Raw genomic sequence first — 27,820 nt, 5'->3', positions numbered from 1 at the left:
TAAACAGCTGGCAGATTTGTTTTGTTTTAATTCGTCTGCACGATAGAACAATCATTCCTGAGCATTTTTACAATCTTAAAGGAAAGAAAAGGAATATTATGATTAAAAAGTAATAGCTTGATTAAAATATATCCCACCATTAAAATGTATCTTTTTTTGCGGCACGTATAGCATACATTTTGAAAAAATAAAGTTCTGAACACTTATCATGTTTTTTTTTTTAGCAATGTCAGCAAAGCACACAGCAGGCACTTCAAGGGTCACGCTTTGCGGTTTTATGCAACGTTAAGAGAACTCATAGCTCTAGATGCAGGATCGCTTTCCCACTTGGAGGAGTCCCAGGCCAAAAACCATCCTGTGAAGTTTGGTGGTTCGTGGCCCTGCTTCACGATGACCACTGGGGTTCTCCCGTCCCGTCCTGACGGATCAGTCTCTATGTAACGCTTTGCTGCAATTTGTCGAACAAGCAAAGAAGAATTTCAAAACCAGTATACCAGCAATTAGGTCATGAGTGCAGACAAGGCCTTAGACTGATTGAAAGAGTTATTTCTATTACACATCCACATGGTGACAATGGTAAGAATGGTGATGTAAATGACAAAATCTCACTGATATGAAATGTACTCTTGCTGGTAAAGATCTATTGACATCTAAAGAAGATGGCAAGTTGATGGGGATTAGTAATATATCGTGAGTCACAAGTCATATTGACAGCATGTGAAGCTATCTTTCTTCCTCTTAACTGGCATACAAAATACAAAAAAAGAACCTGTGGAGATAAATGACAGAATCTCATAATTTAGTCAGCAAAGTGGAAGACTTCTTTAAATTTGACCCCTTCAGTGATTTCAAGATCATACACTTTCTACACACTGTCACTTTATAGAAGGTAAATTAAAAAATTTTAGCATCATCATAACTCATAAGTAATTTGAAGGATTAAATCAGAAGAAGAGAATCTTTGCAGAGAAACTTAATTTCTTTTAATTCTAATACGATGTTTGCAGGAAAACTATTTAACCTGAATATCCCTGGTTGGACTGATGTGAATTAAACTTAATGAAGTCCATACCTGATTTCACAGACTCAGTTTTTTCAACCTCATTTGCATCCTTTCCAATCCAGATGAAGACCTTTAAAATTTAAATTCAATATTTTAAAAACGTTTGTTTTAGAAAAAAAACATTATAATAATAATACACATGGACATGTATTTAGCAATATCGCCTAGAAGTGAAAAGGCACATGAAAATGTACTGATTTATTTTCAAAGGAAATATTTGTCAGTGTTATGTTTTTTATTTATAAAAAATGTGCACATTTTGCAATAGTTTGCGAAAGCTATAATTATATGAGATGTTATTATATATTTATATGAGAAGTGTAAAACAAGGCTGGGTCATTTTCTCTACATAAAAGCTTGGTAGTTATTATATACCTGATCCCAGACATCCAGCAACATGACATCATCTTCAGCCAAGTCATCCTGTGTGAATTCCCCCGGCACTTCTTCAATCTGAAGAAATTAATAAAGAAACACATTCTACTGAAAACTTTAGAACACCTTCTTACTCTACTGATGTCCACGTTCCCCATAGTAGGCGATTGAGTCTCTCGTTTGAAAAAAATAAAATGTTTTCAATATTTTTAAACATCACTTAAAGTTCTTAATGCTTTTTGTTTCTCCCATGCTTTTCAGAGGTGCATTCTGGTAAAAAAAAATAGCGATAACAGCAACAATAATACAGTAGTGAGTACTCACAATAAACCTGCCCGTCTTGTTTGAGCAGGCATAGAGACGTGGAGGATGACTGATGGAGCTGCTTTCCAGAAGGTCGGAGGTTTGATACTCTTTCTTCCCACCTAGTGCCTTCCAGAAATCAGCTGCAGAACATGCAGAATATTGGCAAGGACATCCAGAGCTCTGGAAACACTACAAACAGTTCTTTCAATTTGTCTGCTCCACCAGAACTGGACGGTTACTGAATGAAGACACGTCTGTGCAATTCTTTTGTTTGATCTGTGCTTACTATCGGGGTACAGTATACAAATCGGATTACGATTATCCTGCTTAAGGTTTGTTGAGGCGTGATTATGAAGTCAGGAATGACCAGGTGATGACTATCAGAGCAAGAAATACAGAGAAAACATTAATTTCCTAAATGTCAGACCTTCAGGACAGAGCATACACCTGATTTTTGAAAGGTACTGCAGTGGGCCAGCCTGTTGCCCCACCTGTCTAAAGGCCTCCTGGTGTGGCAGGTGTATGGACCCCAGGACCAGACTGGCTGACAGGTGAGGCAGAGCGAGAAAGCTGAGACATTCCTGGTCACACTGTCACTCCGTTTCAGATCTCATCAAGGAAAGAATTAGGAAGGAGGAAGAGGAGTTTTGCTCATTTGACTTCTTCTGATTGATTTGAGTTGAGAGGTCTGACCCTGTTTTCATTTCTAAAATGGATCATTTAAAAGAAGTACTTTTGAGTTTGAATACCCTCTGTCACCAAGCTTCTCAGATACCCGCAGGGCAGGCCGGCCACAGCTGCATTATCACAATATTGTGGAGGAGCATTTAATACATTTTCACTTTGATTTGCTGAATGCGACAGGTGTACCGTACATGCTCAGAAACAGTCGACATTCCTAAATTTGAGCAAACCTGGTTCTTCTCCTTCTACAATCCTGCTGGCTTTGCAGTGAAGCTCTTTGCTTATATATTGGGCTCCTTTCTCTTCTTCCTCACTGGCTCCTTTTCCTATCCAGATACAGCCATTGCCACTTGGAAGCTTCAGAAGGAAAGCATCATTGGAGTTCAGACACTGAGCATCTGCATCCACCTAGACGGAAAAAACACGAGTCTGTCAGAGAGCTTGGAATCAAATATTGTGTAGTTTAGTTCTGGTAGGAAAAATGAGAAATTTCAAGAATGAACAAGAAAATGTCCCACCAAGAATGGAAAAACGCAATTTTCAAAAATAGTCCAAGTTTTACATCATTATTTTATTATAAAACCTGTCATGTTATGTTTACATTTTAAAAGGTTAGCTGGTTTGTTGACCGTGGGAAGAGTATTGATTTATGGGATAACATAATATTACGATTTAATCATGTACTTTTATAAAACTGCAAGGTGCTCCATGTCAAGTTAGAATTACCAGAATATGTTGATGCGGAATCTGTATAAAGTACCACTAAAAAAAAAACAAAATGTTAATTAATGCAAGAACTACAGAAATATAGACACGTCCCACTTGATAGAAGAAGAGGACTACTGACATGACTAACAGCTGTCCAATTGTGAGAGAATTTGCCCAGGTCTTCTGCTTACTAGCACAGAGACAGAGAGGATATCGCTCTGTGAGGGAAAGGCTACATTCCGGAAGGTCGGGGGTCACCACGCTTGAACCAGAACTGCCACATCCTTCTGATCCATCTGTGTGATCAGTCTGCGTGAGGAATTCTGGGCATCAGCAGTAAGTGATCTGCTGTCTCGGAGGTTGTTTGGGGTTAACAAGCTGGCGGCTGAGAAGTGGCATTGCCATCTTCAGTTAACCGAGAGACTGTGACAGAGAAAGGGTCAGTCCTATTCTGTGCAGACCTAAGGGAAAGTAGCATGTGTGGAGAGCATAATGTTGACTGCTGGGTGGTTCAATCCAACCAGTGGGACAGCAGGAGTGAGAAGATGTGGGGAGGAACCTTGCTTAGCATAAGAATACATCGCTGAGGTCCTTGAGCCATCTCTTCCATTCCTGCAAGCCATTCAGGAAGTGGTGCTTTTCCAACAGAACAATGTACGACTCGCATTACCATAGTTCAACTTGAAGAGAGCGATTTCCAGGAACCATCTCGTCTATGCAATCAAATTTAAATATCAGTGTGTGAGCAAAGACCGTGTTTATTTAGCAGTTTCAGTTCGGTGACATTTCATCGCGGGGGGTGAACTGTTTTACAGAAACCAACGTACCTGCTATAATACACTGTATCAAATCTTTAGTACAGAATGTGTATGGCAGGAGCTTGAGAGGTATTACTTTCTTCAAAGCTGTTTGGGACCATTTCTTACAATTTTGATAACAGTTGTTTTGTTTCAGTGGGTGGTGTCAATAACTATGTATTAATGGGATTTGCCTTTTGAATGCGGGAGACTGCCCTCGTGCTCTTCTGATATTGACTTTCTCTTACCTCAGAAATCCTTGTGATGATTCCCAGGTTCCTCCGCACCTGGAAGAGGCGAGTGGGAGCAGCAGGGTCCTGCCCCCCCTTCCTGGAGGTTCCGTTTTTATAGACAACCAGGGGCTTGTCTTTGAACAAGCTCAGTAAATGCAATGGTTCTTTGCCTTGTGACACCCTCACCTAGAAGAGCAATTCAGCACACAGCTTAGTTTACCTTCTCCGCTCCTCCACCACAACCTGTATCTTTAATATGTGAGCACCATCTGCACAAGACTTTTCTCAGTTGTATTTTAAACCGGAGTCTTGTTCATGTTTCAGAAATGCTCAAGACATGCAAAAAAAAAAACTGTTATACCTTAGAACATCAAGTTCATCTAATGACATAATGTAATTTAACCGCATTAATTATTAACTTAAACACAATTATGATGGTCCAAATAGCATAAAATAGCAGTAGCAATAAAGATTGCAGCCCAGGTGATAAACAATGGAGTTATAGTGGATATATAATGGAGGTCGTTCTGAATTGTAGCAGTACAGGATATTGCAGCAGAATTGTAGCAGTATATTATTGGTGTATTATTATTATTATTATTATATATTATTGGTTCCTAAATCCCTAGGATGCAAGGTAGAGGGTTCATGTCCTTTCTAGGTCTCTGGAGCTGTACCCTTGAGCATTTATATACTCTGCTGTATGAATGAAAGCACACCAGGCCAACACTGCAAATAAGACATTTTCTCAGCCTCTTTGTGTTGTTCTGCTCATGGCCTCCAGGTGGCGCTTTAATGCCATTAGTGGCGCACGCTCAAGACTGATGGGCAGGGAGACTCAGGCTCACGTGGGCCAGAACCCTGGGGGTTCAACGAGTGATTTTCAAGGAGGTATTGATTAATGCTTTAAAAAACTAAAAAAACAAACAATCAATTCCATCTAGATCAGACAGGAGATAAAAACTACAGCTCCCTGAAAAATGCAGTTCACAGTCACTGCTTTATTAAAAACACCCTGCTACTCTGCTGCTCATACACACAAACAAATAATATCTATTTTGTGGAATTATGCATTCAGTTTTCTGAAGAAGGCTTGTTTTTATAGACTTATTTACTGTATATAGGTAATACATACAATAGTACATTCATACACTATATGTATATGTTTAATGGAATAATTAATGAATAGTATTCAATAATAAACTAAGACAACAACTCATTCGATTTTTGCAGTTCTGTGCAGTAACACAGAACAGTTTTACTGTAAGAGAAACATTTGGATAAACATTTCTGGAAAGATGAAAATGCAGAAGAACCATCTCAAGGAAAAGCATAGTTGAAAAACTACAGTCTTTATACATAGAGTGCTGCAATCCTGTATTACGTGCGGGAACAGATTATTCTTAAATTATTTGGTTTCGGTTTGGAATTGCAATAAACTAAATGAAACATTGCTGGTTCGCAGGAGAGCTGAATCAGGAATTTTAAAAAAATGAAAAAGAAAGTGCAGATACAGATTTTGTTTATGTACAAAGCAGTGAAAACAAGCGTAGCTGACTCATTTACACCGGTCTTGTAAAACAAGTCACTGTCCATTTCGGAAGAATAGTCTACCTGAACTGCTTGCCCTCCGAGGGACCGATCCAGCTGGACCGTGAGGAAAGCAGAGGCGGTGAGCTCGTCACGAGTGGCACTGGAACCCTGCCTGAAAATTGCATGGATATTAAAGCTGAGATCACTAAGGACTGTTTATCACAGGTACATTCCCAGTGAAGAAAAGATGAGAGAGCACCACAGTGAGTAGGCATCCAAATATGACTTCTAAAACACAATCGACCCATGTTTGGATTTCTAAACCACTGCGAAGACCACTACTACTGCTACTACTCCAACTACTGTTTTTACTACTACAGCTACAGCTACTACTACTAATATGTTATTGATAGTAATATTAGTCATATTTTATTAATACTTCTACTACTGCTGCTACTACTGCCATTGCTACTGCTACTATAAAAATAATTGAACAATCACAAAAGAAGCCGCTTTCAAAAATAGGTTTTCTGACTAGATTAAAAAGCACCCGGTGTAGCTGAGTTTAGTACAAAGGAACACAAGGTCCCGTCACCTGTAGGGTGGAGAAGACCAGTTGGGACACTCAGTTAACCAGACAGCTTAGTGAAGGTTACCAAATAAAATCAATCAACTGGGATATGGAATTTTGAAGTAAACCCATTTATGAATTTAGATGCAATTTATTGTATCTTCAGCATTGCGGTCTTGATAAAAGCCAGAGAGACTAGAAACCATCAGAAATTGGGAGGTGTGAATGCACAGGCCTTACTGTATGACACTATGTTTACACGCTTCAACATGTGAAATGCTTTAATGACTTATAAGTTATATTATTTCTGCAGAAGCTGCTTTAACGTTTATTAAACTGTTTGAACTGTACTGTATCAAAGTGCTGGATCACTTTTTGTGATGTGGTTTGACAAACAACATCCTTCCTGGTGAAAAAAAGCTTCTGAAGTGGTACTGTAAGTGGAGTGAAGAAAAAACATTAATACTGATGTATGTGCGCTCTGAAAGCTTTTTAACAATCCTATTTTCATGATAACCTATTTGGCAAAAGGAACTAGGCAGCTTATTTCTGCACGTAGACAGTAGTTCCAAAAGCAAGAAGAAACTTGTCTTCTTAATTCCTTTTCAGCTAACATCACATTTGCTTTATCTGCAGGACATCTCTGGGTTTGATATCAGTTTCTTGTGTTTAAATTAAGCATCATGGTGGTGCAAACCTCACTGGATGTGCATTGCAGTACATATGTGTGAACCCGAGGCAGCAGAAAACGCAAGTAATAAAAATAACGTGCTGTTTCAAGCAACGTGAGACCTCTGCAGACTTCAAACACATTGCCTCCCATGAACTTGTATACATAGTGCGGTAAATACAGAACTGTCTCTGAGTTTATAATTTCATCATAATGCACAGGAATAAAGTAATAAACTTACCAGGTGTAGATGATCTGGCCTCTTCTGTAAGTGTACAGGATGATATAACAGTCGCCACCATAAAACTGACCATATGTAGCTGGCTCAACAGGGATTCTGCCACTGCTTTCAACTCTCCAGATCTAGAACACATCACAAAACGTTACAAAATGAATAGAATTGAATCAAAATATAAAAGTATAGATTGCATATGTTTTGACTTCACACCTCTCTTCATCTCTCCCAACTTCACACCCCCTGAGTGTCCACTCTGCTTCTCTCCTGCTCCCGCCTCCTCTACACTCCCGGCTTTTGTTCTCCCGTCTTTATCAGCTGCTGACTTTCCTCTCTTTCTCACACCCAAAGAAGGCTCCACACCCAAAACGTTTCAATTCTTTTCTTCTCTTTTCAGCATGGAATAAACCTTTACTTGTTCCTTTGCGGCCTATGCATGCTGACGCAGCTCCCTATATGAACTAAATTGCAAATGGCAGAACATGAATGAAAGTTCTGCTCCCTCACAGCTCCTGGGTCCTGTGACATTTCAAAGTGCTTAGTTTCCTCCCACAAACCAACACCATTTTGCCGCAATTAATTGGTGTCTCAAACAGTCACACATGAGTGGGAGTGCATGTCCTGTGATGGACTGCCTTCCTGTCCAGGGTACTTCCTGCTTTGTGCCCACTGTCTGCTGGGTGACCCTCCAGCATGACCTTGTGCTGGACACAAGTAACATGGTAAGATACAGTCTTTGTTTAATACTGACGGATACATTGTCCACTCCCTAGGTCAAATAATAACTTAGTAAAATATCTCCCATGGTTTTTTAATATTGGTAAATAAAATGGGAATATTGTATTTAGAAATATCAGGCAGGATTAAGTACATTTCATTATCCTCTGCTCTCACTTCCATTAAGCTGTACTGTGACAGAAAATAAACTTGTGAAGTGGAAATCACATGTGGACACACCCCGGCTGCTTGTGTCATCTCTTTCACCAGCTTCCCTGATATTCATCATGAAAGCCTTGCCATAAGCAGACTCTGTAGCTGCTTGCGATCAAGAATGAGAAGTTGTGTTTATTCCTTGTGCTATCCGGTCCCAGCAGGTCACAGCGTGGTCATGACAGGTATGTCTGTAGATCTGTGTCGTGAATCAGTTTACTAATGACATCATTGGTAATTTACCTGAAGTGCTCTCAGCAGTTGGTAGCGTAGAGGAGTCCCTCATATTACCGTTCATTTTTGAAAGGACTTTCATTTCTGTATTTAAGAGTAGCCTACCTAGATTAATTAACCAATTCACATTTCCTGGTGGAATAGGGTGTATTACCTCGGTTTTCCCCGTCCCATCATCTACCATGTTGTACTGTGCTGCCATCTGACGGGACTCGTGCAGTTTGGAGGCATCGAATTCCACTTGTTGGATCTTTGCAATCCTCTCTGTGACAAAAACCTTTCCAAAGCCCTCACTTTGGTTTTTGTCCTTCCAGTCCCTGAAAAACTGTTTGAAGATAGGAGTCTCCCCACCTTCCGGAAGCACTTGGATCTGAGCAATACAAAAAAACAGGAATGTTTATCATCAGGGCACGTTATGCACAGATGTCACAGTTGTTATCATTCTCCTCTGCTTTTCTAGTTATGTTTTGCAGCAGTAGTCAACTGTACAATTCAATTCAAGTAATACCTGTTAGTTAAAATCTCATCACCAGAAACCAAGAAATGCTGAAATGGCGTTCTAATCCAGTTCCAGGGACATGGACAGATCCGAAGTACACAGCCAGCATCAAAAACTGTGTCAGGGGATCTTTAATAAGTTTTGGGAATATTTGGCATTGTGACTTTATGACAAAGGACACATAACATTATCATGTGGCTCTCAATTAAGTAATTAACAGTTTAATGTGGCTAATACTTCTACATCTAATAATAATCATACGGAGTTCACAATAATACTTTATATAGACTGCTGCTTACACTATGAATACTGTATTTGTTAGGAATTCTTAGTCATACACTGCCCAAAATAATAGAGTATGTTCCATAGAAGAACCCATCTTGCTCAAAGTACTGAGAAGAGCTCTTCACGACCCATGACTCCAGAGGACTGTGGAATAGCAGCAGGACATTCCCTTAATGTGTTGCACTACGGGAAAGAAGGCTGATGTAAGTGAGCTCACTAGAGAAGTTTTCGTGCCCATGTGCCTCTGGTGCATGAGAGTTACATCAGACCCGGTTATTCTGTCAGTTCAGACAACCTCAGAGGAGTTTGTTTTCCCTTATGGTTTAAATATTGAATCAGTGTAGTATTTCCTACACAAGCAATAAAAATGACTTGTTAGGTAATGCAATTATTGTTTTTATTTCATTTTAATGCGGAATATGTATGCAAAACCACCTGTGTATTTTGAGGGTAGCCCATCTGTTTAATAAACCCTTCTGCTGTCTTCATTGCTTCTTTTCTCTCATCTGGGTTGGCATTTCTCCCTTAATGAGAAAAAACGCAGACACTGAACACACAAACGGAACTGACAAAACGATCATCTTGAGATGCTCCAAACTCAGTGAATGTCCATATGTCCATTTAAGAGATACTTCTTTAGCGATGCCGTTTTAAGAAATGTTTTAAGAAATTAATCATAAAAAAAATGTATCTCACACCTTTCATAAACAACAAAAACAGTGATGAATTATATGAGGTTCCTTTTGGGAAAATTACTTATTCTTTTTTGTGAACATGCTAAAATACCTTAAAATGAAGCTAGAATTCAAGAAATTCATTGAAGCCTTTTTTAATATTTTTTTCATGTCTTGCACTCCAAATTACTGTATATGCTGTTAAAGTGAAAGAAAAAAAAAAACATCTACTTTTTCTAAGAATTGTCACAGGACAAGACATTTACGACACCATGGACACATCTCATCAACAGTTTAAACATCCTAGTAACTGTGCTGTACTACAAGGGCCTAGGAACCTACTGCAAGTGGGTTCTAAGATCTCAAGGACTGGCAGCGATAGCACACTGTACGCAGAACAGGAACAGGTTTGTCTCAACCAAAGTGCATATCATTTTAAAACAGATGAAAAGAAGCCTCACCTTTCCACACAAATATCATTTTGCTTTTCCCATGGTCCAAGATAAAGCACTCCTCCGACAGAAGAAGGCTCTGTGCGAACGGGTTTTCTTCAGACACTAAAGTCACCTGCATGGAACCAGTGGCGTCCGATACCTCATGGATAAAAGTGTATTTTGGGTATTAAAACTTTGAAATTCTAAAAGTACGTATGGTGATGTGGTACATCAAAAGGGCAAATTGTTGCCAAAAGGCATGGGAACGTAGTTTTTTTTTCTGCAGACCACACACTTGACACAACTCCCCATTCCAAAATCACCACAGATAAGCAATGTCCGCTGTACACATGTGGCTGAAGACACCGGCACCGCTCACATCTGTGCCTTGCACGTCTTCATGTCAGATTTCTGAATATCCCCACTGATACACTGTGCAGACGAAAAACAAGGATGTGGAACTTTCCATACCATGAAGAGCTTGGCCATTTTCCTGTTGGAAATGTCTGCCATTTCGTCATCATTTTCATCCCCATCTGGAAGATTAGGTTTACTGCCCAACACCTGGGAAGATACATAACAAAGATGGGACTCTTTTTCAGACAAGACCTACACAAGTTCAGGAACAATTCACTTTATTCAATCAAATAGAGCTGTACCATCTGTTCCTTTTGCTTTACCTAATCCTCATTAACACAGAAATAAAATACATTATAATGCGAGTGGATATTAAAAAGACTGGCCTGTTAGGGAAAAACAGAACAGGAGTGCATTTTGACATTTGAACTTTCCTTTCTTTTTCAGATGATAGCTTAAGGCACGAAGCTTCTATTCTTATCTTTCCTTTGTTGGCTCTGATGTCAAAGATGAAATGGTTCATTATTCATAATGAAACTGAATTTTCTGGTTGTCTCCAGAGTGTTTTAAATACATGTGAATGATTAATTTCTCCAACACTGGTAGTGTACTGGGGGAGTATGTACACATTTAAAACTGAGGAATTATCTGTGAGGCAAAGCTGTTTGTCTTTACAAACAATTGCTTCATTACAAATTTAACTTGTATTTCAGGAGAAAGCGATTTTAAGAGTGTTGAATCCAGCAACATACATTTTTAATATAGGTCTGTCCAAAAAAAAAAGCTAGATTAGAACCTCATTTTCAGCACATCAGGATATGATTAATGTGCTTTTTAGATTCTATTCCATTTTCATTTGTAAAATAAATGTAATATAAACTCTATTAAACATAAAAAATGTTATGTTTACAGAAACCCAATTGTACAATGTTAAGTTTAAAACATGAGTATGGAATATTTTAGATAGCACCAAAGAAAGGGCATCAAGACAGTTTTGTTTCAACTTTTTCTTTCAAAAAGTAGGTGAATGTCAGTTAGAAAAATATGCAAACTAACTATGTAAGCATGGGATGTAGGAATTTGCACACAAACAAATGTGATGCCAGGATTTGAAATGTGGAGTGTTACTGTGAATAAGTAAATCTAAAACACTAAAAAACAGAAATGATTGAAAAATGTGTTTTACCAACAAAAAACATCCATGATCTAACAATAAACTAACAATTTATTTAGCATAATCTAAAAAAATCCTTATATCGAGTACTAAAGTAAATGAAATACAGAAATTTGTGAGGTGTAAATACCATTGTTAACTCAACAAGGCTAGCTGTCTCTATGATGCATCATTACAAGTTTATTTTGATTCATGCTATTTTAATTTCTGCTTAATGATTGAAATTATCTTAAGAAACCTTCAGTGCTCTGTGCCATCTGAGGACAGGGTCGTCTTTGTATAAAATATTCTGCCAGGGCTCAGCTCTTGCTGGGGTCCAGGATTTGAAACAAGGAGGTCTTTCATTCTGTGCCTTCTCTTGAAAGGCTGACTGTGCTGATGTACAGTTTAAACTAGGAAAAAAACATATCATATCCACGTCCAAGTAAAACTCTGGCTCCCTGTGCAGGTTTAGTGTGGCTTTTATGCCTCTCCTGTTCACTTACTGTATTAGGCACTAAATAGCTTAACTCCAGGTTATTTTAAGGACTCAGTGTGTGTGTACAGTCCATCTTTTAACCTGAGATCTGTTAATTTAGACCCTCTGCTGAAGACCAGACTCCACCCAATGGGAAATGGAACCACATGTGCAGCACCATGTCTGTGGAAGTCCTTCCCAAATCTCCTAGAGGCTCAGAAACTGTTGACATTTTTAAATGTGACTGACAACCGTGTTTTGTCTTTAAAGCTTTAAATGTAAAGCTTTAAGCTTTAAGCTTTTCCTTAAGACATATATTATGTGGGTGCTGTTGTAAAGTGTTTTGAATTTCCTGAAATGCACTTCTGCACCACTGTTGCTTTCATGTAGACCAAATGCCAGATCCTTAGCTAAATCTGAGATGAGTACTGTGTGATACAGGAAGTGGGAAAGTATTGTCATAACATAAATTTAGATTTTTGGCAACAATGTGGCCTTATTTATACAACTTTGTAAAATATTTTACAATCATTTAAATTTGACATTACAGGGAAATAGAATGTGTAGAGTGTATATAAAATATATATGCAGTGTTGAAATACATTTACAACTTTTATGAGTCTTCGCTTCACAGCACAGTAACAAGTTGCCAGAATGGAAACATTTGAAGCCACAGTTTTTTTTTTTAGTAAAGCTTCAGTACAAATTTGTGGTGGTTTGTTTCTAAGGTCTGAGTACTGTGTCGGAGTAAACATGATACAAAAACAATGAAAAAAAATGACAAAACTTCAATGTCGTTGTGGAGATTCCTTTCTGTGTTGTTGTAGCACTACACAGCTGATTTTCTACTGCAAAACAAATGCAAACACATTGTTTTGAAACTGGCATGCATGGTTTCAACATAAAAGAAAATCGCTTGCATTAAAATAAAAATTCAGAGTTGTTTCGCTTGTTTTTCAACATTTACAGAAATGTATCCTGTATAAAAAGCATACAGGAGAGAGTGTGATGGCTGCAGTGAAGAGCTACCAGGAAGCTGCTTCAATGCCAATTCTGCATACAGAACAGAACGTAACCATAACCTCTTTACTTATTCATTGCTGGCACACAGCCCAGGGCCAATCTTCACAGAAATGGGCAGCCAAAGAAAGAACAACATCCTTACCTGAGTTTGAGATTATTGTAGACTAATTAAACTTCTTTTGATATATAAAATCCTTCCTTACGCTTATAGTTTATAACCTAGGGAATAAAACTGCAAACTGTACTGTGTTGTATTGAGGATGTTGTAAAATTAACTATAACTACATCAGATGACCAAACATTTAGTTTTAATAGATGAGTACATCATGTAAGTACACAGTGCAGACATATATAAAAATAGCCATCCATGGCTGCTTAGTTTGCCTTTATATGCAGTATCTGAAATTAGAAGTCTACTCGGACAGTTCATCTTTCTTCCACTGTGGAACATTCAAAGGTAATTAATATTGATATTATCCTGAAATATACTCCAAACATGTCATCTGCCAGTGATACTGCAGTGTGTGAGGGAAAGGAGTGCTGGACTGTGAAGTATGGCAGTGAGAAGTAAGAGTGATGTACAACAGCGGAAGACTGTGAAAAGTGGACAGGTACTGTAGCCCCTGTCCGTCAGCCCTGTACTTGTGCATGAGTGCCCTCAGTTTTGGAGTGGGGCACACGTCAGGAAGTGGCACTGAGCGTTTTGCTCTGTTTTTGTGTGTGGCTGTGTGACTTGTGTTTAGCTGCCGGTCTCTGGGTGCTGCCAGCTCTGAAGGAAGGGCTGCTTAGTCTTTATCTGAGGGCGTTACATTGGTTCAATATTGACTGTACATACCCTTGGAAGTCCAGATGTATCTTCCAGTTGACCTGTCTTTGCTAGCACCCACTGGATCATTCATTTTTTGAATTTTTGTTCCCCCTTGACGTTTGAACAGGTATTTGGTATCAATTCATGTGATCATCTCCTTTTGTAAGGATTCCGGTAACTCTGTGCTATTTACAGTATTTTGAATAATGTAAGATAAGATAAGACCACTTTATTGGCCATATATAATCTCTTGTATTAGGAAATTTGTCTTCTCACATACCCCAGCTTGCTCTCCATGAGACACACATTGAAGCTTGGGGTCAAAGTGCAGGGTCAGCCATTATACAGGACCCCTATAGCAGCTGGAGGTTAAGGGCCTTGGTCAGGGCCCAACAGAGTAGGATTCCTCTGCCAGCTGCGGGATTTGAACCAGCAACCTTCCAGCCACAGGCGCAGATCCTTAGCCTTTATACATTGGGACCTAGCTTGTAATTTTGCAACACTCCTGAAGAACCCTATTTGTCTATTTGTACATTTTAGGATTTGCACAGGACATCCAGGTGTGGTTTCCTGTTCTTGGCTTTTTCTAGGATCATGTGGGAAAAAGACTAAGACCCAGATTAAATAACACCGTGACCCGCCCAAGAACTGCAATTTGCAGACATGTCTCTTCATGGCAGTTCTCAGTTTGCCAGGAGTTTATGTCTTTTGGCCTTTCATTTCCCATGCTAACTGCTGTCAGGTTTTCTCTTAAGCAAGTAGGTTACACTCCATTTTAATTCTGTGAATCCTGTCACGTGCCAAGCCCAACGTGTGCTATCTGCTGGACAGAGAACTGACTTGATGTATTACTGGAGTTCATAATGACAGTTTAGGAAGATTCATCTCATAAATACCCCCCAAACCATCCTGTACACCACCACAATTGCAGCAACATTTTAGTCTATGCGTTTCTGGCCAGGTTGTGGTACCCCAAACCAGGTCACAAATACCAAGACTCTTTCTGCAATGGTGTTTTGGGGAGTTGTGTGTATTGTACAGGTATATTTTGGAATGAAAGTTCATTTTTTGCTGGACACAAAGATGTTATATTGCATTTGTTGAAAACTAGATGTTTTAGACGTGTTTAACACAGACGTTCCGGTTCAAGTGCCGTCACTAGGTAAGGGATTTCAACAAGTCAAGAATGTGGAACCAGGCCTGTTTCTCTGTAATAGGTTTTTTTTTTCCAAAAGAGTGTGATTCCTATATAAGACAGGGACTCTTCATGTCAATGGCCTAAAACACTTCACAGGTGGAAACTTACAGAAAGGATAAGAGTATACAGCTAAGAAAACAACAAGATCTTCCTTACTTTTTTCATCCTCTCTGGTTCACTTCCTTCTTCCACGACGATCAGCTGAGCCCTTCCGTTCCTCTCGTTGTCACGGATACCAGTTGCCACCTGTGCGGCCTTCAGTCGCTCAAACTTGTTGCACAGGGAGCCACACCACTGGTAAATGACCTGGAGATAAAACAAAACCGGTGAAGCATGGCAAACACATTCAGAACCGTCAACACATATTTATACTTCACAACAGGTTAGCTCTGTGAGCTTCGTGAACAACCACTGTGGTTATCATGGATAAAAAAAACTGTACTGAACGTTTCCCACATCCTACAATAAATCCGGAGCAGTCTCTTTCACATTTTCACATTCAGTTGCTCCTTTTGAAAATGAAACTGAAAAGAAGCTTCTACAATACAACATTGATAACCCACCTTGATCAAGCCGGTAACCATATAAATAATAAAAATACCAATAAAAAAAACCCTTGTTCGTATGGCTAAGAAATTAGTAATGTATTTGCTAAATGTCCCAATAGAGTTGGGACTATCTTCGTTTTCCCAGTGTGCAGAAAGATAATACCACTGTTTATCCATGTAATGTGCCCAAATATCCAGATCTCAATTACTTGACCTATGTGTTATTCTCAGTCATGGAGGGGAAATGTATTGTGTCTTCGCACAGTAATATGATTGGATGTGTATGATCTAGAGTTAAATGAAGAAAACAAGTACAGTGGTGAACTGAAATTTCATCTGGAAATATCTTGAAAAAACATACACCTGCAAAGTTCTTGATTTTTTAAGTGATAGTCAACATGTCAGGTCTGGAATTTGTACAGAAATGAAAATGTTTTGTCGTGCCTTTTTTATCATCACAATGGTCATTTCAGCAACAGTATCACCTACACGTTCTCCTACACCACCATAAACAGCATCCAGATATCCTTCGGCTTGTGCTGAAGAAAACTCTGACATAACTTTGTGTGTATGTGCTGCACGTAGACTGAACTTAGGAACGTTCAGAATTCTTTGATTGAAATTGTTATATAAGAGAAAAAAAACAGGAAAGGAAAACTCAAAGATGGAGGCTTATTAGAAGAGAATGAAAGAAATTAGCTTGATGCCTGAAAGCCGGAATGCTTAAAATAAGTCACAAGTTTTAGTCTATAAACTAGACAACTGAAGGACATGACACATTCGTCAAATGGAGAGGCTTTATAGAGGGAAATATATCAAATGTTATATAATGCACACGTCCTTGTGGGCAAAGATGGCGTGATTCTGCCTCCTCTGAAGTTCCTGACTGTTTGGTGATGAGATAACCAACGAGCACGCCCCTGAGCCAGATATTTTAACCTGATTTAATCAAAATTAAGCTGCAAGAGTTTACTCTTTTCTTTAGCCAAACAGAGACACATATCTTCAGTTGTGTGCCCTAAGTGTGAAGAAAAAAACAAGAACAAAAGAGGAGATCATTTTATGTCAAGGTTTCAGAAAAAAAAGGATGTGCTCTTCTTACAGCGACCTGCAGTAATGTGAGCACATCCTCACAGACTTGCAACAATATTGTTTGTGCTATAGATATATCAGTCTTCTGCATGAAAACAGAACAATCTCTTTAAAATTAAAATGTAAATTAGAGACAAATATTACACACTGGGGTTTGAAAATGTATTTTCTATTGTCCAGTGCAGTAAACCCATAGGAAATAACAGTAAATGCATTGTCAAACCAATCTTCACATGGCTCCTGTTAGAAATCCTTAATAGAACTGGACTGCTACTGTATTTTATCATACATGCAAAATTGCCTGCCTTTTGTAGTTTTACCTATGCTTTTTTCCCCAGCTGTACTGTACATAAGCAAATCATATTTTTCCTAATCAAACACATTTTAAGAAATAGATATTAAGTAAACATGCCTCGGTTACCGCACATGATTAGCATGATTAACATAAAAGCTTGTCAAATATTTGTAGCCAGTTAATTTAAAGGACAACTCTAGTTTACCATGATAGGCAGCCCATTCTCACTGTTTCATATTTACTGGCATCTGAGAAACTCATAAATGTTCATCTAAATATAACACAGAGAAAACACAACAAATGCTATTGGTTCCATTATTAATTGTGTGTTTAATTTCCTTCTGTATATAATATTTTTATATGGACTAGAAATAGTAATTATGTATGGAAAACTAGCCATAGAGATAAATCTGAGTATAAAGCAATGATTGCTGTACTATGAATGCTTTTAAAGATAGGTTCTCATTTAAATACTGCATTTGTTAAAAACAGATATCTGATTCTAAAGCTGGGCAGAATGTGAATGTTAATGCTCCGCATGTTTGCTAAGAAAAACACAGAATCAAGATGTAGTGATGCCGGGCAAAACAAACAGACTTTAAAGGAGTTTATTAAAACTAATAAGACCTGGTTTAAAAACAGTTTCTAGGGAACTGAATGCTTGAATGCTGTGTATTACTGAAAATATTATTGGTATTGCTTTTCACAGTAATGGTGGAAAATTAACAGGAAATCTACTTTTCTGTGGAAGTGCAAAGTCCATCATATAGTGTAACATATGCCTGTTACGGCAGTACTAATATGAAGTGTAAATACACCTGCATAAACTGCACTTAAATAGGGAGTATGGGTGAACTATTTTCTTTTTTCCACATTTGGTAAATACAAAAAGGCGGTAATACAATTTGAACAAAACTTGTCATATTTGCCTGGTTCTCCTATGGGCAGGGCAAGATGCTTTCAACAAACATGGGAATCAGGGGTTTCCGCAGTCCCAGGGATGTGGAATCCAACATGTTTCATGACTCTAGTCTTATTATGCTCTAGACAGCTCTTCACCTAGGAGAAGTTAAATTGATCCAGTCAAGGTTTAAACAGACCTGGATATCCCTTCTCCACCAACGTCAGCTGCTGACAATTTAATGAGACACAGAAAACCCACAGAACTGCAGACACCCTAGGTCTAGAAATGAGATTTCCATTCTCCCATTAAGACTAAAAAAATTATAAATCTGCACTCTAATTTTTTAGCTTTCCATTTTTTTAATCAGCTGAAAGATATTCCTTGACTTTTCTGTGGTTTTGAAAAGCATTCTAGTAGAGGACTTAAAACGTCTGATTGGAAGAAGACACTGGGAGAGCCTCATGTGCTGCGTCTCTTTTTTTAAAATGTTTTTTTTCCGTGCAGATTAGTTTTGTTGATTTAGCAATGTCTGTGTCTTACTCAAGCTTAGGTTTCCAATGCAAAACCAATGCCATTTTCTCTAAACTAAATGCTGTTATTCATATACTGAGCAGGCTCTGATATCTGCGCAAGGGCTGTGGTCACCCTGGAAAATGGTGCATCTGGTTTTGTGGGTTTTAGATCAGTGCATAGTACATAGCAATGCAATTTTCTTCTAATAAATGCAGTGAGTCAGATTAGCAGCAAAGTTTCGCAGGGTAGTTTGGCGAATGCGTAGGGTAGAGTACAGTGAATGAGAAGCACGTGCGATGCAAGCAAAAGCTTTGTTTGATTGAGTAGATTCATATGTGTAAGTCAGAAAACAGGAGGTAGTAGAGCCATCAGACCCTAGCTCACTTGAGATTGGAACTCTGTTGTGGGCAGCAGGACACTTTAGTGACCCAGAAGAGTAGCCTGATCTGAACTGTACTGGTAGGAACTGGTAGTGAATTATCACTTTATGAAGTTTTCTAGAATTAAATGAATAAGGATGGATTCCTCAAGGAACCCCAAAACAAGCAGACATATCTAAGTTTGCAGGTCTAAGCTTTGTGGGGAGAAGTTGAGGGCTGACACTGTACCAGGTGGATACCAGAAGAGTGGGGAAACCCATTGCTGTAGCATTAACAATGAAGATACAATGAAGATAGGCTGGAGCCATAGCCATGGTAGATTGGAAGCTCAAGTAGAAACAGAGAGAAAAAAGAGGAGAGAGAGAAGAGCTAGTGAGATTAGAAGAAGACAGAAGGGTGTGAGGGAGATGAAATGGCCGTGGTCGATCAGAGTTCCTGAAAGTGATGACATCAGGAAAACTGAAAGAAAAGAGCAGACGGCAAGGCAGCAGCAGAGAGATGATTGTTTTCAGTGGAGAATTTAAGTTTCAAAGAAGAAACTTAAACCGCTCATTGAAGAAGAGGTGAGAAAGCTGTCACGCCCTCTACATCGAGAGGGCGTTCTTTCTCTGTCCTGTTCCTAGTTTCCCTGTGCTTCTCTTGTCCTTCTGGTGTGTCTTTGTGTGGGGCTATATATTTTTGGGGCACTCTTTGCTCCTCGCTCAGTATCGAGGGTCCGGATGTCTTGAGACCCGTCTAGCACCAGGCCATCTCTTCCGTGGCCTGAGGGCATAGGTTTCTACCGCAACATCGTCTGACCCCCTGAGCCCGGGATAACCTCTGTGTTGCCCCTTTTGCCTCTCTGCATAGGGTCTCTACTGCTCTCCATTCCACGGCTTGCCCTTCCGACATCCGGACAAAAGCAACTCCGTTTCTGGTTCTGGTTTGTAGGGGGCGAATGCTTACCAAGGTAAGGTCTTGGTAATGCCATGGGTAAGAGACACCTGTCTCCAATAAGACTGATGCACTATCAGTGCTATAAAGAATTTGCACAAGCAGTGAATATTTATACCTAGGAGAGCAGAAGTGTAAGATTTGACCTCCCCCTGAACTTCTGTTAAATAACACCATAAGTATCTTTTTCTATTGAGTCAGGTTCTTCCTAGATATAACATCAGCTTTCATGTAATTTCTTTGTTGATGACACCAGATTGATATTAATCAAGTAATAAAGGTTCATACATCTGAACTCTCACAAAACCAAATTTTCTTATCAACTCTGCAAAGGTGTCAGCTTTAGTTTGGCTGTTGGTGGGTTATAGAATGAGACCAAGTACCAGGCTGAAGAATCCTTGGGGACATTTTTGACACTCATGCAGTGCTGTGAAGGTATGAATCTGTAATCTTCATAACATTGCCCATATCCACACATATCTCACCCAGACAGAAGCAGAAAAGCTAATGCACACTTCTGTTGTTTTCAGGCTTTGATGCTTGCAATACAGTGCTTGCTGGTGTATCCAGTCATGTTTTTTAACAAGTTGCAGCATGTACTGGACTCAGCGGCTTGGGTGTAAACCAAAGTTTAAATTAATGAGTATATCTAAAACTGTATATCACCTGTTTTAGTTTCCTTGCAATCATTTCCTGTGGGTTTTAGAATAAAATTCAAAATATGCTTGCTCACATGTAAAGGCTTCAAAGTTTTGGCTCCTTACTACACCAGTGAGCTGTAGTCTCCACACCTAAAAGTAATTAATCATCTATAGATTCTGACCATATTCCAATTCCCTATACAGCTCTTTGGATACAGGAACAATGTCTCCTGATTTAATAAAAATTATAATTCCTTCTCTCAGAAACATTCTGAGTCTCAGAGTGTCAGTTCAGTACAGTTTGAGTATTGCAGATGAGTATTAGATTAAATACTTATTTTTGGTAAAAAGCCAAAATTATGTTTCCAAGACTTTTTAAGTTTTAAAAGAAACAGTCTGACTACAGAAATGGAAATAATTACAGTGCTGGAAAAAATAAAACATTTTTCTTCCAAAATAGCAACACATAAACACACCATTGAGAGACAGACATTGTGTGTGATGCACTTAAACAAACTGCTTGTCTATAATTTCTGAAACAGATGTATTGTTATTTCTAAACTACATCCTGATGTAAGGACTAAGCCAATAGTTTAAGTAGCCAGAATTGCTTATCCTTCAGGCTTATACCTAAAACTAATCATATACTCTAATCCTTCAAACAGATTGCTTTGCAGGTCTAGTGTGGGTGAATACACAGATTAAAAGAGGATATAGAACAGATTTAAAGGTTTTTTTAATTGAACTAAGTAATTATATAGCAATATGTCCGTAATAATTATATAATTATATAGTAACTTGTGAAAACGATTTAGGAGATTAAGGTGTCTCTAAGGAGATCAAGGTATTGCACTATTAAGACCTTTTTTTAATATTGTATAAGAACCTGGTCACCAAAAGATATTGCTGCTCTGGAATCATTGCAGAAAAGTGTATCCAGACACTGTACATTCTGGGACATTAAGGATTGTCCTACACTTATGGGCTGAAAGAACCAAACTTTTTTAGTTTTGAACGGAGAAGACAATGATTGAGTATTCAGAATTTTCTAATTTCTTCATAATAAACCGTGAAATTCAAACCAAAAAACATGAGTGTAAACTATGTACACATTAAAATCCAGAACAACAACACTCACAAGTGCTATAAAACACATACTGTAACTATGCAACATACAAAATACAAAATTGTAATGATGAAGTGTGACAAGCAGAACAGAACAATGGATTGAAGGGTTAGAACAGAAACAAGAATATGGAACATCTTGTGGGTATTTAGGTTAGGACAAACAGCAGAGAGAATGGACCATACTTTTCAGAAAGAATGCTGAACTGTATCCCAAGAGACAATATATGACTTCATCTGGAAACATATCAGTAAAGACTGTCTATGTCCTTCTTTTCTGAATAAAAACAATCAAATGAGATCAATTATACAATTTTAATTTACATTTCTGTAAAATTCTGGTTTGTGATATCATTACATTAAAAACCCTCAATCATAGATGTTCAGAACTGATGTTTATCTTAATTAATTTTCAAACACGAAGCTAAAGTTTAAAAAAAGACTCCTGTGTCACAGGTGTGGGTGTGTTTTGCGGTTTAAGGTGGTTTAGCCCAATTACCATCTGTGTATCATACTTTTAAAAACAAATACCTACCAGTTTCCAGGAAGCTAATTCATTCTCACCTGTTCTGTAAGATGTAAGTAAGTACTCACAGCAGATATATCAGACATTGAACTCTCACATGCAGAATAAAGTCAAATATAGAAAAGGTTATTTCTACAGTTTTCTTTTCTGCAAAGCTGGAGCAATACATCCAGAATAACAGAGAAATTAATTTTGAATCCTTTATGGTGTACAACACAGAATATTTTCATCCTTACAAATGTACAAATGCACAAAGAGAATGCACACGTCTGTAATTAATTTGAATTGTTCATTAAGTTCATAAATGATTTATTTATATATTTATATATTTTATATATTTATATTTATTTAAATAGTGAGCTGAGACTGTATGCTGTTGATTGTTTGAGTATACTGTTCCTCAAAAAAACACTGAACTTAAGTCATGAGCTCAAGTCAAATACTAGGTGCACATTGTGTGGTATTTGAATTGAGTTAATATTGCAAAATGAGTTGCTTAATAATCTGTACAAAAAGACATTCAATATAAAGTGATTTTAATTAACAGAAGAATAGCAAAAGGCAGTCCAGATGTATGAGTTTTCCTGCAGGACAGTGCTAAGAATACAAAAGCTTTTTGAAGAGAGATTTTTCTCCAGACAGGAGTCCATTAAAACACCTGTGGGACCAACGTGCCAGTAATATAAACAGGAGCCAATTATGACTGGCCAAGCTTCGCCAGCTGGCTGCAGCTGTACAAGAAGAATGATGGCCTGTCCTACAGCAGTCCACGCAAAGGCTGATCAGCTCAGTGTGTCAACATCGCCAAGATTGCATTCCTGCCCAGAAAGCTCATTACTGTTAATAAGTTTGCAATAGTTTCATTTTAACACTCTGTTCCTTTTCGCACTGAAAGTGTAACACAGTTGCTTATCTGTATTTTAAGTCATGTGTTTTAAAATATTTGATTAAACCTAGTAGACCTGAGTGTAACATTTTGTTTTGTGGCTCAATACTTGTGTATGTGCATTTCGATTCATCACGATTGACAGACAGACACTTACTGCTCCAAGATCCACAATAAAGCAGTCTCCTCTGTTGAAACTAGACCAGCTGAGAGGAACTTCGGTGGCCCGAACTACTCGCCTCCCTTTAATGTGAAACAGCCTTTCTGCTGACTGATCATTGATGACAACATGTTGAAATCCTGAAGCAACACCTCCAGCCTGACAGAAGAGAAATGTTGTTTAAACCTGAACATAAGTCATAAAGAACACTCTTAAAACCGAAAATAATACAATAAGAAACTCTTATGACCAAATCTGTCATCTTTTTTTTTAGATCTAATACCATTCGGTCAGGCATGTACATTTTTTTGGTTCACTCGTATCTGTCTTGAAATCTGCAATGAGAAAATTAGTAGAGGTTCAGAAATGATGTCTCTCTGTTAAAACAAAGGCAACAAGAAGAAGCATTTATACAGTATAATAGGTTTATTCCATGCTGAAAAGAGAAGAGAGAAAACACAACGTTTCGGCTGTGAAGCCTTCTTCAGGTCTTCTTCAGATCACACCTGAAGAAGGCTTCACAGCCAAAACATTGTGTTTTCTCTCTTCTCTTTTCAGCATGGAATAAACCTCTTATTCATTCCTTTGCAGCCTACGCATGCTGACGCAGCTCCCCACCTGAACTCCTTTATACAGTATATAGTAAACAATACATTGGGTTTCATTTAATGATTTATAAGGTTTGTCATTTCAAAACTGAAAACCACTACAATAATCAGTTCCACTTAGCCTGTTATCACTGCATATGTCGCAAATGCATGATGTTTCATTTTGATTCACCTTATACTTGATTCCACCTTTGAAATAGCTGGTGAAAGGGGTGGACTCATATCCCTGTAGCTCTCGGTACTGGACAGGTTTCCCACCCAGATAGTCGTCCATCTGTACTGTGAAGATGGCAGCTGCTGTGCTTTCGTCCTGAGTGCATTCTTTACCTGGAGGAGGACAAAAGCGTCACACCCTACCAGAGACAGAGGATGAGCAGGTTTCCTTTGTAGGTGTCTTTAGTACTTCATTTAAAACATAAACATTAAACATTTCATCCCAATCCTCCAACTGAGCCAAAAGAAATCTTATAGGGTGTAAGATCTGAATCAAAGCTTTCATAACACTGTGATTTCTTACCGTTTGTGTTGCTTTTGATTACAGACAAGCACACCCTTGTACTGTGAAACAACAGTTATAGTGCACAAAATAAGAATGTGCTCATTAGCTGTGGTAAATACAGTTAATCCAAGCTCTGATCGATGCTCTGTTCTATAAAATGTGTAACATGATGCATGTGTAGATTAGCATGGTACTCCATGCACCATAAAATGAAATAAATAACAGTTTTATTTTATTACAAGGTTCTGTGGATTGGATCATACCACTGATGTCCTACCTTATCTTATCTGGTGCTCACTGATTAAAGTTGACAGAAAGTCATGAGGACAAAAACGTCTGAAATGAACATAAGAGCACAGATACTCCTCCCCCCACCCTAAAAGTGGCATTGACCTCTACAGAATTGGTGATGCTCTTTGCAGCAATTCAATTGTTTGCATCATATCAACAACAGGTAAAACCTCAGCCAAGGCCACAGGAACATTACAAGGAAAAGCAGTCTGCAATCTCAAAGACTCCAGTGCCAGGAGCACATCTACTTACCATACAGACAAGGCGAAAAGGCTATTTCTACTTTTCTACACACAACAATGAAACATCGTGGAGAGAAAGAAGCAAAAGGGGAAACCCATTTTTATTTCCTTTCCTGACATGCATAACAGGAATACCTTCTGAATGAAGAAAATACTAAATAAATAAGATATTCTTTTTCCCTACATTGTCAGGTCAATGCACTGAGACTACAGACCTTGAATCTCCTTTATTAAGAAACAAAAAGACGATTTGTCGTATTACTGTCCTGTCCGACTGCGAACAGCACCAATAGCAAGCATGTATTCTGTCCAGCCTTGTCAACTTTTAAATGTCTTGGCATTGTAAGACAGGTCACATAAATTACTTCGGCCTCTTGTTCTGTGCTTGCTGAGTTTAAAGACTGTGTGCCTTCATTTGTTTAGCCACATGACAATTATAGCTGTGTATTTAAAGTCAAGCAAAAGCACTTCGATCAGTAAATGACCACCGTCGGCTTTAATAAATTATTCATTCATCAAACACATTTATAGTAACCAAGGACAAGAACAACTGATGAAGGCTAAACATTAGAATGAATACCATGTGTATACACGTCTCTGATATAATAGCAGTATGTCATTACTATGCATATAAAACATATTTGTTAATTAATATTTAGCAGATCCATAATGGCATAGAAATGGAAAGCAAGTCTTACATCCTTGAGGTTGTTGGCTCAGGACTGGGAAATATTATTCACTATCAGAAGACAGGAGCCACAGTAGCACAGTGCAAATGGCTAAAAACTGATGCAGCTGTGAATTTGCACAAAGATCATCATCATACCGTGAATTAGCAACACCTGTGGCCGTCTGGCTTTGTTGCAACACGAGCAACAATATCTGTGTGAACTGACTGCATCCTGGCACTAATGCTACTGTTTGCTCTCCAGGATTCAAGCACAAGACAAAAGAAATACACAGTGGTTGTTTTGCAGTGCCTGTCATAGAAAACATGTTTGTTCACTGCAGCTTTGGTCCCAGTTCACAATTCAGCCTCATTGCTGCAAGCAGAAGTCTGGTGAAATAACAGGGGCTGTTATGCGTTCTGCGGTGTAAGACAGTTGGAAATCATAACTGGAATAAGATAAGGTCCCTAGAAAATGTGCCTTTGTTTATTTAACATAATAAAAACTGTATCAATATACAAGATCAAATTTGCAAGACACCATTGTAAGCATTTAGATACATCCTGTTTTGGGTTAATTCCTTTATTTTAGTAGGCTGGTTAATTGGGAATACATTATAATTTATAGCAAAGACCCAGATAAACAACAAGGCATTTGGTGGAATGTTGTGAATAAAGGACCTTGCTAACAGGAACAACAGCTGTTCAAGCCCAACCAGAGCTTGATCCCAAACTCTCTGGGCTGGATCCTAGTGCTTTAACTTCTATTCTGTTCTGAAACCTTTTATGTTGGCCTTCAAGAGTTATTATTAATTTGTAGGATCTTATCACCAATAATTGTGCTCTTCACATCTGGTATAACTTTCAAAACCAGGCTATTTTTGACTGGTAGCCTTTTCCTCTTTTAGGCCAGATATTGCTTTGTTTGGATGCAGCTCTGGTCAGCTTTTTTTCCGTCATGTGTCATAGTAGAAATCATGCTTCAAATCTCAACTAGTGAAGGATGAGGCAGTCTGAGTAATACATTCTAGAACCTAGTGCACCACTTCCCTGCTTTCTTTGTCATCAGTGAAATAAGGAGCTGCCAGCTACTGCTTTTTTGACAGACGTTCTTAAAAATGAATTGGAAAATATAATTAAATAATGATGGAACATGAATGAGTTTCTTGTCATATTTAAAGAGGGATTCTGGTGTTCTTCTGCCAGAGTAAGACAAAAAATAGAACCAAATTCCTAAGTACTGGGAAATTAAATAATAATAAAGACTATTAAAAAAAACAAACTACTTTGCACAGAACTGTCGAGACAAAATCTCACCCAGCATCACCTGTGGTTTAGACAGGCCATTACGGTTTATCAGGCACCGCAGGTTAAATGATGACATTCAGATTTTTGTGCGAGCCTTTGCAGTTTTTCTTTTTGATAAACAAAACCAGACTTGAAATATATACAATGTGACCACGTTAATAGCATGAAGACACTGGAAAAGAAAACAATCAATTGGTGAAACTGGGACTTATTTAATTTTTTACTTACCAAGCCAGTAGTGCAGATCATAAAAATAACTTTCCTTGTGTTTTATGGTATGGAGGACAAGATAAGCATCTCCTACGTAGAAGTTGCCATGAAGACTTACTGGTACTGGTACCAGTTCCATATTTTCAATCCTCCAGATCTGAAGGCCAGCAGTCTTTCCTGCCTGCTCAAACTCCTTGTGATACAGAACCATCTTCACCCGACTTGCTAGCTCGACTGTATTACCAGTGCTCAATGTCCGAGTAGCAGAGTGCCCTTCTCTGTGCTTGGAAAGAACTCAGTGAATCGAGCTCTGTGCAGGCTCTGAAGTGTGTGCTGTCCTGTGGGTGTGTCTCAGCCAAAGTACACATCCACTTCTGGTTTAGCATCTGCTGCTGATTTGCTTGATTTACAGCTTTAAAAACAAACAGGGAAACATTTCTGAGCGTGTGGGGTTTTATTGTATCTTTCAGAGTTTCTTGATTCTGTGATCAGCCTGTTGAGTAAGCGTTTGAAAAGAGTGGGTGTATCGATGTCACCCGTTCTTAAATGTGGAAAGTCACACATTCCATATTTAAAAATCACAAAATCACCACTGACGTTCCTACATTGAGTAACCCATACTGTTCTTGGTGTACTTCTGCTTAGCGGAGCCAGTGTATAACAGGATCATCACAGTTCCTGCGTGTGATGTGTGATGAGACGTTGTTGAAAGGTCACAGTTAAAAAGTTCAAGTTAGTTCCTCG

At 38.4% G+C, this 27,820-nt stretch overlaps 1 protein-coding gene across 1 annotated transcript; it reads right to left on the bottom strand.

Moving 5' to 3' along the window:
- Nucleotides 1–27,440, bottom strand: scin (scinderin). Its single transcript, XM_088929108.1, has 16 exons — nt 27,095–27,440; nt 24,032–24,186; nt 23,249–23,410; nt 15,405–15,554; nt 10,703–10,795; nt 10,259–10,391; nt 9,559–9,647; nt 8,494–8,709; nt 7,182–7,303; nt 5,781–5,871; nt 4,182–4,352; nt 2,659–2,836; nt 1,763–1,884; nt 1,439–1,516; nt 1,073–1,133; nt 1–448 (listed from the first exon to the last, which is right to left on the bottom strand). The coding sequence occupies exons 1-16, from the start codon at nt 27,285–27,287 to the stop codon at nt 276–278; spliced, it is 2,187 nt and encodes a 728-aa protein (XP_088785234.1). The 5' UTR covers nt 27,288–27,440; the 3' UTR covers nt 1–275.
- Between the last annotated feature and the right edge of the window lie 380 nt (nt 27,441–27,820).

The sequence above is a fragment of the Atractosteus spatula genome, chromosome 12 (genome assembly GCF_055471065.1).
Source record: "Atractosteus spatula isolate fAtrSpa1 chromosome 12, fAtrSpa1.hap1, whole genome shotgun sequence".
Taxonomy (NCBI): domain Eukaryota; kingdom Metazoa; phylum Chordata; class Actinopteri; order Semionotiformes; family Lepisosteidae; genus Atractosteus; species Atractosteus spatula.
Note: the sequence above shows the minus strand (reverse complement) of the source record. Positions and strands in the feature narration are given on the sequence as shown.